The sequence below is a fragment of the Cephus cinctus genome, unplaced genomic scaffold, assembly GCF_000341935.2.
Source record: "Cephus cinctus unplaced genomic scaffold, Ccin1 Ccin1_scaffold0025, whole genome shotgun sequence".
NCBI classification, from domain to species: domain Eukaryota; kingdom Metazoa; phylum Arthropoda; class Insecta; order Hymenoptera; family Cephidae; genus Cephus; species Cephus cinctus.
Genome location: NW_014332773.1, coordinates 236,835 through 250,888, shown reverse-complemented (window position 1 = coordinate 250,888; position 14,054 = coordinate 236,835). Strand labels below are relative to the sequence as shown.

Genomic DNA, 14,054 nt, shown 5'->3' with positions numbered 1-14,054 from the left:
AATTGACTGAGTTTCAATACTTCATGAGTATTTCTGTATTTCAACTATTTTCGTGTTACTCTCGAACAACTGATTTAGAAATTAAACGATCAAACGAACTTGGAGTGAAGTTCGATCATAATAATTATATTTCGAACCTCGTTCTCAATATTACATGTGTAGTTGTTTGAAGACTCAGCAATTTGTACTATTTACGCAATTTATTTTATATATATTAAATGGTATGAAAATCTTTTCTATGCGATTTATACTTTGGATTATAGAGAGTTTTACGAACGATGCAAAAAAAATATATTCCTTTCTTCAATCCACTGCCAAATTTCTCTTGTTAATGCATTATACTGATAATATTTGATTTCACCCACTTTATTTCAATGCAATATATGCAATCGCAGTTCTATTATCAATTCTTAGTAAAACCTGATAATTCCTTAAATTACTTGGTAATTTTCCTATACCTTTTTTTAAATAAAGTTCTTTATTATTTATGTGCTATTTTATCTGACTTTGATTCCAAAATCCGTGGACATTATTCTTTCCTTCTACTGTTTCCCAACCTGTGTCTGAAGCATCTGTGTAAATTACCAATTGAAAATCTCCCGTTATAACTCCCTGGAATTTACATCTGTTTTTTGATTTTAAGTAACTTTTTGCATATTTATAAAAAAAAAACCTAATGATTTCAGGAATTGCATTATTTCATTTATATTTTCTTCACATGTTTTAACACTTCTCTCAATATATAAAACATTATTTAAATAGTTGACAAATGCAAAACCTCTTTCCGTCAATATTCTCATCACTGGTTTTATGATTTTTGTATACACCCCAAGACTTGCACACAAATCAAATGATCAACAATTAAACCGATATAGCTTCCCTAGAAACCCAGACTTCAGATCTTTCTTACTCTTTTTACCTATTAGAACTAAATAGTATGCATCCTGCAAATCTATTAATCCCATAACATATCCAGGGAAAACTAATCGTTTTGCCGTATGTATACCTATCTTCCATTTCAAAATGACTTGGTTTAATTGAGTGATTCAAATTTTTTTAGATTCAAATTAAATCGAAATATTCCATCCAGTTTTGGAACTAAAAAGTATGATGACAAAAACTGTATTTTTCTAGGTAAACTATGCTCAATTGTCTCTGTTTTCAATAACCTTTTTACTTTATAGTTCTCTAACTCTGACTCTGGAACAATCATCTTTGGCACTTTCTGCTGTTCTGACTCAAACTGTATTCTCAAACTGTATTCTATATCCCTCAATACACCTTGTCACACATTGATCACTTGTAATTTTCTGCACGTTTCTACAAAATATTTTAACCTACCCCCTATAATACCTGCATCCTCTTTTACTTCTATTTATTTCCCTGCCCTGCAGTCTTGCATTTGAGTTGCTCACGTGATTGGAGAATGGCCTCTTGCCCTGTGGGGCCGGAAGTTTTAATTCTGCCTTGCCAGCTGCAAATCCTTTGTTGCCTCTTGATTCTTTATGTTTTGACTTATTTTTTCCATTGTTCTTGTCTCTTTTATTATTTCAGTTAAATCATTTTCAAATAGCAAGGTATATGTTTTTGTATTTCCCAACAAATCTTTAATTTGTTTCGTGACATCTGGTAAAATAAATGCTTCTCTCGTCCTGGTCTGTATAAATATAATATCAGTTATCAATTTGGCAGCATCACTTAACCTTTCCAGAAAAGTTATTTTAGCAATATCCTGTACCTCGTAAAGTATGCTTGACATAGCTTCACCAAAAGACATTAATGCTGATCCAGTCGACTGCTGTATCTTCACCATAACCTTGATTCTTTTTAACGCTGATACGTTTATTGTAAACGCAATTTCTTGATTTAGTCGAGAGACATCATATCGCTAGTATCTTGCATATTTACTTAATATTTCTTCTTTTTCTAAACTAGGAATACCATTTTTGATCCAGTACTTTCAATGTTTATTCAGCGAAGAATGCAGCTTTATTTGCAATGCCTTTGATGCCAAAGGGTTATCTCATCCAAGACTTAAAGAACTTTTTAATTTAACATGTTTTCTTCTATCTCTTCCGCATTTCTTTCCTTATCTTGTTCCGTAACGGTATTGTTTTTCACTACCTAATCATTAGTAAGTAGCGTATTTTCTTTTCCTGCAATATCTATTTAATAACACAAAAAAAAAACATATTTTTTCACTACCCAATAATAACTATTTCATTTTGATTTTTTTTAAATTTCTTTTGCCTCTCGTAGAAACTCATTAAATTTTTTCTAATTGTCTTGTCTCACGATACAAGCTCTTATAGGAATCTCATCTATAATTCTTACTTTCCTCTATCACAGATCCGTTAAAATTTTCTCTTGATCCTTTATCACCACTCGATACCGATTCTTCATTACCGTTCTTTAATTGATTTCCTTGTAACGTTCCTAGTTGATCTTGCATTTCCTTTATCTTGTTCTGCATTATTTCTATAATTTCATCTGTTTCTCTTTTTCGCTTTGACATTATCACCTATTTACTATTTCTTAAAAACAATACCCTACTTTTTTTCAAAGTCACTCGCATGTGTTAGGTAGTCAGGCGCACAACGAAAGAACATGAGACGATGGCGCAACGGTATAAACGAGGGGCAACAATTAATTTGAATGCACTCTATACGTTGTGATATCTAGCGACTAAAAGGGTAATTACACATGCAATTTTGAGAACGAGGCATTAAATATAATTAAATACGCGATATACACTACAGTATTGCTATAATTATTCTATAATTAACTATGCAATAAGGTTATATTTTTTATTTATTTAATATATTAAGCACTCAATAAAAATAGTCTGTGGTTATGACTTTCATCTTATGTAAATCGATAAAGTGAACAAATATTCTGGAGGGACTGAATCTCTTTTATGATATTACCGGTGACAATATAAGAGACAACAGATAAATGTAGAAAAATGTGATTCATGTGATCACAGTTTGATTGATTATAATATGAAATTATAATTAATTATTATAGTATGAGATTCATTCTAGCATAGAAGTACCACGTAGCAGTTGGTATACAAAGCCTTACTATTCTCTGTCTTCTATCACTTAGTTACTGCTACAGTATAGTACATTACACTAGGTAGTGATATATTGTATACATTACTATTGGTGCGATATACTATCCAAGTAGCAAACCAAGTAGTAATTTTACACCCGTAAACGTTACAGTAATGTTACATATATCCGCAAGAAAATCTATACAACATGTCAAGTCTTGACGTTTGAACCTTGACCTTGTTTGTATTTGACATTTGATGTTTGGCCATTTTTTCCGGATGGTCTCTTGAAAATAACCCATTCGCCGGGTTATAGTATATTATATTATACACGATGTGTAAGTATAAATTATTCGACTTCCTCTATTTAATAAAACGATTCTTATATTAGATAAAAATACGATAAATAATAAGTTTAGTAGCAGTTCCCAACGGGTGTTAGGATGTCAAGAATGTGTCTAAAAATTTTTGATATAGAAAGAGTACACTTCATGTATGCTGTATGACCTATAAATATTTTTAAATGTCCGCCTAGTTTTCAACCCAATGCTGAAACGTCTAACTTAACCGATGGTTCGAAAAGCATGTTAAAAGTTTACAAATGTTGACAATCGGTTACCATGAGGTCAAATGCATCTAGAATTCGTTATAACCTTATTTGAATATTTGCGACTATTTTGAGATATTCATTGCTGCTTGGGTACTATGACTATTGTTTGCAAAAAAACCAAGCATTTCGTATGTTTCAAGTATCAGTAATGCATTATTGCTTTATCATTTATCGCGGTGTATTTTACATAATTTAACATTTATAATGATTTAATGATAATAATATAAATAGCTAAAATCATATAATAAGCATTAGAACGTCAGTTTTGCATAGTATAATATACTTATAGAACATAGTGTTATGCCGCAATAGACTATCTTGTTGTAAACTTCAAAACGCGGTACTCAAGATTCCGCCGCTCTGCCGTCGTGTACGGATCCAATAATAAGAAACAATGTACAGCGGAAAATCGTTATTTTCTCTCGTACAATGCTCTCTCTACTCCTGTTAGACTTAAGCTGACTGAATCTTATGGTAGCATTAAAAAGTAAAATTTGTTGTAATAGTAAAAGAGGAATTTTTTGTCAAAATACAATTCTGGATTTAATTCATTTCAAACGGTAATGGATACTACGAGAAATTTAAAACTTGGAATGTGGCAATCTCTGAACTTGGTTATATCGTGAGTGACGGGTATAGCGTCCCATGGATGGAATCCCGAAAATCGAACCGACGTTTCACGTCGCGCTCACTTTTTTTTTCCTTACCGCCCAATCCGATCTGCATCCATTTCGAATTGGCTAAATTTTCTTCAGTGGTCCCAAGCCCATGTTAGGTCAAATATTGTAGTCCCCAAATTCGGAATTTTATGGAGATAACAGTAAAAGACGAAAATCGGATCCGCTTTATTTTTCCAGGTTGTACAGCTCGTTGCAGCCACCCCAACTTTGTATGGAACACCGGAATGGCGATCCCCGAAAATTTCCTGACGCAGTTGAGTCTAACGTGCTACGGTCGCGTGTATGGCGCTTCTACCTACCTTCGCCGTCCTGGCAGCCACGTACGTAATCCTAAAGTCTGTAGATTTACAAATCTTAAAAGAATGCTTTCGAACTCGTTTAAATAGTTCCTCGATAAAAATAAGTAATTATTCATATAACCATTAATTGCAACTTTACACAGATACGCTGTCGTTTGTTTATGATTTATAGTTATATTTATTGAAGCATAATTTGGTTATGACATCACCGTAGTTTCGAAGGGTCACAGCCTTATGGGTTTTAACGTAAAAGAGTCCCTCGGATATGTAATTATCACTTAAGATAAGGCGTCCTTTTTCGCCGGGTTCTAGTCCTTGGACTAAATATATAATATATTCTTTGAGGTCTGTATTTTTTCTTTTATTATATACAAAAATACAAAATGAAATGTACGTATTGTACGTACTGCATTAAGTTCTGTCTTACGTATAATATGAATATGGAACTGAATAGTCTATACGTATAAAACATGGGATCTCATTATAACGAAATTTCTTTATGTTAGCTACGAATGCTCGATCGACCGACTTCACGAATATGCATGGACATTTCACGCATACACATGCTAGTGAAATTAATGTATACCTGAAGCAGGGCTCGAGCGAGTCTCTTGATGAAGAGGCAAACCGGAATGTCGGTCTTTTAGTATTTATGGAGACCATTCTATCACATTCATGATGGCACACTTGATCACTACATGCAATCTTGGAACACTGTGAGCAATCTAGAAAACTCTTTAAATTGCATTAAATATGTGTGCTTTTATTTTTCTCTGCTGTGTGCGTGTGTGTGTGTGTGTGTAAGAAAAAACCATTTTTACGACAGACGTACATAAGAAAATTGTTGTAAAATCCCTGCCTATCAAAATAATTACTTCAATGTCATTCATGAAATTTAAATTCCATTAAATCAAATCTCAATTAGTTATCTCGTGATATGATTAGTCAATTCACTTCGTTAGATTTATTGTATAGCTTCTAGTTGTCTGATGGGGAGGACATTTCCTTGAAACATTCATTAAGGTGGGGTATTAAACCGTGCATGCAGCTGCCACGAATTGCCCTCAGAGAAGACTAATGAAGGAATATTACTCACTCGGCATTATTCCAACCATTTGTAGAACAAAGTTGTTCGTGTAACAATTCGCAAGATCAATTAACGGTTAGCTAGTTAGCTAGGTCTGCTACTCATATGGCTCTATGGTATATACGCGAATTGGACGTGTTATGCTCAACCATCTCGATTTTCATTGGGAGATGTTCAATAAAATTTACGTCAAGAGTTATGTAAAAAAAAAATTTAATAAAGCAGAAAAAGTATCTCAGTGACTTTCATCAAATTTAACCATCGGTTTTCAAAGCGCTTCCTTCGTCAAATATTAGGCACGCGGTATCGCAGAGTCGATTAACCCTTCGATCGAGACGTCCTTTTTCTTGTCGTAAGAAATATATGCCTATCGAGTGTCTATCAGACTGGAAGGTTAAGTGTCAAATAATAAGCAGATTGATTAAGAGGGGGCAGTTTCTAAAAATTCAAAGAGTCCCCGAGTTATTGAATAATATCAAAGACATCCGTAGCAAAGAAACAAAAAAAAATGTATAAATATAATGAAAATCGCAGGGAAGGCGTATAGTACATGAATCAGCTGAAGCAAATGAAAATTGGATGAGGGCGCAGAAGAAAAATCCATAATGCTGGAACGGACCCTGTGCTCCATCCTCAGAGAGACCCGAATAACCAACTTTAGTATTAAAAGGTTCAGAGAAGAATTCATGCGTTCGTAAGCAGTGAAGAACTTTCGTAATGTCTACTGCGAATAGCCTCTTTTTTTCTACGGATTTGCTTCTCTGCTCTCTTCCTACTTTTTGCCTCTTTCGTCAAAATGGATAGACATCATCGCAATGGGAACGTTAGACGTATGTTGAATAATAATAAAGCATATATACGCATTGATAATCGAAATGGTATGTGATGTTTGGCAAAAATTGGAGATTCAACAATATGCTTGACTATACTTACAGGGGCAGCGCCTGGATCCGAGAGCTTGCACGGAAGAGTAGCTGTACCTCCTGTTTGAGCCAAAACCTCCCTAATTGGTCCGTCCAAAAGCTCTTCATTTTCTTCATTCGGCTCATTTGCCGGTGCGGGCAAGTTATTGCTGCTGGAGTCTTGTTGATGTCTGGCCTGGCTCTCTGTTAAATAAAAGTAAAAAGAAAAATCAAGTCAATAATATCGACACAACAGCTTCGCAAGAAGGATCAAGAAGCTCCTGTTAAGTACGTGTTATTCGATATACATATATATACATAGTCCTCTTTTTACGTAACAATAATTTTTATTTTCGCCAAACGGATTTCGCGAAATGTTCATTTTCAGAAATGAAAGTCGAATTTCATTTTAGGAAAGTACACTATTGTGTATCTACTTATTAGTCGAATAAGTCACGACCTATTGTATTATTATTTTTAATATTAAAGTATGTCGCAATCTCGATAAGAACGATCATGACTTACTAGTAGCAATGGTAAAAAGGCTGTAGGCAAAATAAAAATAGAGATTTGCTTCCGAAGCATGACTACGGCGTTAGGGTCATCGATAATCGGAAAATGGACTAAACAACCCGTTCAACCCCTTCCGGTAACCTTGAGGGTCGTTAACGCATAAGTGACTGCGATTAGAGTTTCGGACAATTTTCACGTTGCATGCTATGGCTTATAGCTCGCCCTCTTAAACCTGGGTTAGCCGTTTCTAAATTAATGCGACCACCATTGCGGCAATAATGTATAACTTGGCATGCCTACATACTTAAGTGAATAACTTAGTCTCGGCAATTACAAGGGTCTGGTCATGTTAAGTTTAACCCCTTATGGAACATTTACGCCTGAACTTAGCCGGCGTCTCGGGACGAAACGCTGACACCTTTTACGACGACAAGGAACCCTTTGACATTGGAACTGATTGATTTCATTATGAGCTGGACATTGCCACGATATGACGGGTTACGGTAGTCATGATTTTTTGCAGGTGCATTTATGATGTCAAACGTCAATTTTGTTTCTACTTAGTTTTATTTACAATTTTCACTATCGTGCTTCGTTACACCTGACTCGTTTGCATCGAAACTAGAAACCAGCGGGAACAAATGCTCTGTGCCATTTTATTTTATGTGTGTCAGGGCAAGGATGAAAGAGGCAGTAGCGAAAAAATTCCTATTGTATTCCACGATGAATAACTATTGTAACGTACATTTATCGATCAAGTAAAATGTTATAGATAATCACTTAATTTATCCGTATATCCACCGATGGTACTCTCTCCAATCATTTCCCATCTTGACTCGCAAAACGACACAACAATGCGGATAAATAGGTTATCGCCCCTTTTTTTCGCTAATAGTGTCGAACAACGGAACTTCGCGCCAGGAAATCAAATAGTGAACGATATAAGCCCGTAATAAAATACTTTCTGTTTAATTATATAGTAAATTTTGCATCGCGCCCTTTCTTATTTTACATATATAACAAAGGTTATGGAATACCATTCATACACATTATAAATTAAATATTTGGAATTTTATGCTATCGCCACGTAAAATAAATCTGACTATAGGGATAACCTGATGAACAACTAATTGCTGGGTATAAGGACTGATATTTTCTATAGTAGACGCTAAACAGCGTATATATCTATACAATTTATATTTTTCACCGAAATGGTATAGTCTACACGAAGAGAATTTTCCGTTAATTTTTCCTATGAAATTGAAGATAAAATTTATCGTAGAAACCAGTAACCGTGGGACATCATTACCGTTTCATTACATATTGCTTATAACATACAATATTTTGAGTGGTTAAAAATAAACTTTATAGTGCACACGATATATTTGTCAAATACGATTGTATTTGATAGATGTATCTATAAAGTATAAAATTTGTATGAGTATTGAATAAATCATTGTACTGTACCTTAAGTTATTTATTTTTCAAGCCGCGCTATTTAATTTAAATTATTAAATTGTAAAACCTATGCCTATGAAGAACGTCATGTTCTTTAGCACCAAGATGATATTAGAATTCCCAAAAAGTCTAGAAACCGGCAGAGTTTATTTAATTTAGATGTATCGGTCCAGGGATAATTAACTCGAAAAATATATATATATTGATGACCCATTATGATATTTACCGTGCATCTTTCAAGCATACCGAATGCATTGCGCCATTCGTTCAAAGAACGAAATAAAGTAGTAGACACAAGACTGATAAAACATATTTATAAAAAGAAAAAAAAGAAAAGAAAATTGAAGTGAATACTATTGAACTCAACACATGTTGAAAATTGATCCAATAGAAATGTGAAATAAATAGGACAAGAAGAAATATCAAAGATCAACAAGATCCTAGAAAAGATGTTACTCTCATAGGTGTAAGCCCATGAAAACTCACGATGTGGCAGCTATAGGTATGTGGAGAGTATATGTATGTATGCTATACAGGGAGAATAACGTCACAGAACGGAAAAATGAGACAATTGTAACCGCTGTTACTGCAGACAACGAGTACCAATGACGCAAAGTGCATTGCATGCTCGCAGCGGAAGTGCAATTCAAATAGACTGCACTATAATATGCACGTGTGCTCGGGAATAGGTATTCACATATGAATCGGAGCATTTGGTTAATCGTGCTGCTGAAATCTGATTAGCTATCAGTATGTCGAATAGTACGTCAGAGACGATTATTGCAAATTTTTCAGTGTATTTCTGGAATATTAACAAATGCGCGACTGCATACCCCTGCAGAAATGAATGTTAAATAAAAATTTTATCGACACTCGAAAATATATCGGCTCTGGGAAGAGAGAAAAATTAATAAGAATTTATAATTGCGTCTCCGAGGCTGAATTATATGCATTTTGCATTCGCGAATCCTGATTATTAGAGCCGTTATTAATCATTAATTTATTTTATTTTGATCAGAGAGCGAGGAACTTCCGAAGTGATAGTGTGAACGAAAGACCTTTATTAACGCAATTACATGAAGAGTGTCCGCACTCAGCTGCGTACCGTTATACGTGTATCGCATTCAGCTTGACACTTAGTGCCTTTTTCTGTACGTGACGTTCACTTCGTCTGCTTATCCCCCATCGCGTACGTCCGCAGATATAAACATAACCTGCTTAGCGATACTTATGCATCCCAATACTCGCCATATTTCTATCCCTACAATAGGGATGAGTGAAGATATAAAAAGAAATTATAGGAATATTCACTGACGGAATTGATGAATCCAGCGAGATACGTGTGCTGCTACCAATACAGACTAATTCCGATTTGGTCTCATGGAACTATTCAAAGTCGCTCGGTATAGGAACAAGTTACAGACTGAATTTACAAAAGCCCAACAGCGTATAGGCTAAGGGTAACAATAGCATCTCCTACGCAACATGCTCACATAGGATCCCCTTCCAATGTATGTATATACCTATATATACATATACTATCCTGGTGGATTATCTGAAGGATATATTGACGAATGTTTAGTATAGTACTGGGTATACTGAATAAACACTATGCGATCGATAGTTCGATTGATTTGAGTGAATATACCGATAAATATGCATGAGAACACGGGACGTATAGATATATCTAAAATAGAATATATATTCGATGTATATAAAGAAAGCAAATGGAGTTCGAGAAATCCAATAAGGAATTCAAAGATCCAAATTCAAAATAGATTCATTCGTCCGTCTATAGACTATTGATGAGCTGCCGAAAGGACAACTAAATCATGATATTAGCAGCAGATGGACTTTGCTCAAACAGATTCTCGATATTGGTAACCGAATGGATGCTGATATTCAAATATATCTAATATCGGTGTTTCGAAGGGTAATAAATAATTTTGTTTCAATATTGAGACATATATCTATAATACGCCAAAATATTGGTATTGCTTCTGAAAAACTTAAATTAAATGATATTCAAAGTCTGAAAGAAAGTATTAGTGCAACAACTATCAAAAATATTGAGCTTAGAATTTTGAAAAAGCAGCCATCATAAGAAACAAGTTACCACAGATGTTACATCGCAGGCTCTCCTGCGGCTATTCCTTTCACACTGTCTCCCCGTTCCCTATGGCGGTCGTCCCTTAGATACTTGGAGAGTCAATTCCTGAAATTCAGCACATGGACGATCTGCAGGTACTCCCATCGCAAGACCCTTTCCCATGTGCGCTATATCCACTTTCCTGAATTCCACAATTAGCACTCACTACCCTGCTTAAAAATTACGATAGAATTCGATAAGAAACGATAAAACTAATTGCCGATTTCAATCGTTTTCTATCAATCCTATCTACATCAAGTTGAAGTGATGATAGAGTTTCTGTCTAATGTAATCTGAACCTATAAGGTTATTGCTTTATCGTAATAATACGATAGAAATTTAGTCTATACCTTATGACGACACTTTTTAACGGTGACGCACAAATAAATGGCACCGCGAGAAATAATAAAATACTAAATTATTGGACGCCAGGTATAACCAGAGTTACACCGCTGTCTCCTAAGGACACCCTGGCCAGCTCTTATGCGGTGGGGTCCTGGGTCTGGGAGACAATAAACGCAATCTGAAATCTAGGGAGGTTCACTCTCAAAAGCTACAACGAATAACCAATAAAGTTTTCGCAATTAAATACGGAACCACAATCTGGCCCGATTTATTCAACACAATAAGAAAAAGAAATGGAACAACAGTTCCTGAACAAAATACACAAGGGAAAGAAATGGAACAACGGTTCCTATACAGAATATACACGCTTTACGCAGAACGGGACCGTAGATCCCCCAAGGGAATTATTTAAGCTGTCGGTCCCGAAGACCTATTGGCAAACTAATATCTAGAAATTTACAGGACCTTAATATTCTACAAAAATATGCATCGCACTCCATACTATACGGAAGTACACGCTATACCCCATTCCCCACAGAATATACAAGTCAAAGGATATTATACAGAATTTAACGTTAACGAGTGCTAACGGACTCGCGATACCCTTGCGCTAAGGAAATGACTCCGCGAGACGTGGACTGTATCGGCGGTAACGCAAAACCAACATTTGACCCATAAACGATATTAAATAGCACCGATCCTCCAGAGCGCCACCGATGAGCAATCCGCGGATACAATAATGATCGGGAATACGTAAGGCACGACCATGCGTCACGGTCTATCTCTCATTCACGTAAATATGGTCAACTCACAAAAGCGTCACTCACCGCCCTCCTAGTCGCTCCAGATATCCCCAAGACACAATCTCTTTGATACTGGGTTCCTCAAGCTGTCGCAAAAGGGCACGGTAGACTATACAATACTATAAAAAAAATCCGACAAAACTAAAACAAAACAATACGAGACTATACAAAGTTTATCAGACGAAAACACGTCTGTTCCTAGGCTCGGCCACACCGTGAGTGACGCTAAGAATTTCGAAAATCGGGAACCTTCCCAAGAGGCGCGTTGTAATACATCCCTTAGGCCAAGCTGATTGGCGGACCCATCGACTTCGCCAGAGCGCTCGCGATCTTCAATTGTTTTCTTCGATTCCGATAAAGTAGATCCTGGCATCTTTCGTGTTTGGGATGGCTGCAGTGATATTTTCGGGAGGTGGGAATCACATCCACCTCTGCTCCCTCGATGGACGGCGCCAGGCCGTTACTGCAACTTCCGTATGCCCTCTGGATCGGGGAGACGCTCGCCGAATGTTCCGCGTAGCTGGCATCTTAGGGTGTGTACTCCGGTCTGGCTGTCGCGACGCCTCGCCAGCGCGCTCCACCAGGCCCGTGGTTGGCACTCTCGGGGCCCGCGGTATTCAAATTTTGACAAGATCCTTCCGGATCCGCTTGAAAAATATAAAACACAAAAAAAACGTTCCCACGAGGGAAATGAATACAAATTCAACAAACAATATACAGTCCAACGCCACGAAATCCCTTTCTCACGCATAGGGCCCCACGATGTAGCCGGAAATCGCAGAATGTTACATTTTGTGGCGTGCATGTCGAAATGCCACGTCACAACCTATATGTATTTTCATATAAGCAGTACGTCTATCTATGGTAACATGACATTCACGTTCTATTACGTATGTTATGCTATATGATTCTATTCTATATGAATCATATTTTTATATGTATTAATATGAAAATGCGTGATTGGAATCGAATCGTTTTCTATCGTCACCAACTTATTAGGGAAGAATATGAAATACACGATAACCTTCTTATATGGCTTATTAACAAATGGTTTTCCCAACAGTTATCATGAATTTAAGGATGCATTGCACGTACATTTCCCATCAAGAATCTGATTTGATTCGAATTTGAGTGCTTCGACACGAGAATAAAAACTGAAAAAAATCAACGTCTTGGAAGATAGGAAGAATGTTTATCTTTAATAATAATGCCAAAAAGTTACTAATAAATGAATTTAAAAAATGATTTTACATATTCGATAGAAAACTTTCATATGAAATGAAATCTCTAATTTTTCCGATAAAAAAGGTATTCTTAAATCTCCAAGACGCTGATTTTTGTCAAATTTTTCCCTTTTTGCAAGATACTCAATGAAATCAATCTTTTGGTTGAGAATTTATGTACAATGCATTCTAAGTACAGTTAACTAGCGATCCATTTATCGTGTCATGCATAAAGTCATCCTATATAATATGCAATAATAAACCTATTAAAAACGATAAACAATTGATGTGCTTCTTTTTATATAATACAATAGAAATTGTATAGGAAATATTAGATAACGAATCTAAATTTTACGAACCAAAAACACGATTGGATTAGATAGGATTTTTTAAAAATCGTTTTCTATCGTATTCTTTAAGCAGGGTAATTCATGCGTCTCCATCTCCAGTCCTTTACTTTGTTTCCCATCCATATTCAGACTCCCTTCCCTTATTGTTTAAGACAGAAGAACCAGTCGTGCTCTGAACCGAGAACACGTACCCTTGCTCTTTTCACCATGTTGTATCAATAGTCAATATATTTAATTTTTACGTTCAAGTTACTTGAGTTTATTCTTATTGAAACACCTGCCTTCTTTAATTAGTAGCGTCAGGAATTCATCAGCACGTCCGCCGAAATCTCTCCGGATTACGGCACAGAACGTCTTGGACAACAGAGTAATATTTTATATATAAAGTGGATAAACTACAAAACGAAAAAAAATATATGACGAAAAAGTCATATCTGTGAAATATAATAAAAAATATATTTATTAAATATATGACTTTCTTGTGTGGGGCGGGGGGGGGTACAATTTAAGAATACAACATAAAATGGTTCTTGTTCCCTTATTAGCAGTATTTGTAAGGAAATTACAACAAAAAAAAACT

At 35.6% G+C, this 14,054-nt stretch overlaps 2 protein-coding genes across 3 annotated transcripts in view; both read right to left on the bottom strand.

The window, feature by feature from the left end:
- LOC107266992 (neural cell adhesion molecule 2) overlaps positions 1–14,054 on the bottom strand; it is a 64,891-nt gene that overhangs the window by 14,764 nt on the left and 36,073 nt on the right. For both annotated transcript variants that reach the window (XM_015738137.2, XM_015738127.2), the window contains exon 3: positions 6,665–6,837. In XM_015738137.2, the coding sequence (XP_015593623.1) occupies positions 6,665–6,837 (173 nt within the window). The remainder of the gene's footprint in view (positions 1–6,664; positions 6,838–14,054) is intronic.
- Positions 1,277–2,725, bottom strand: LOC112494229. The gene is made up of 2 exons (XM_025084196.1): positions 1,739–2,725; positions 1,277–1,657 (listed from the first exon to the last, which is right to left on the bottom strand). Exons 1-2 carry the CDS (start codon positions 1,811–1,813, stop codon positions 1,457–1,459), a joined length of 276 nt encoding a protein of 91 aa, XP_024939964.1. The 5' UTR covers positions 1,814–2,725; the 3' UTR covers positions 1,277–1,456.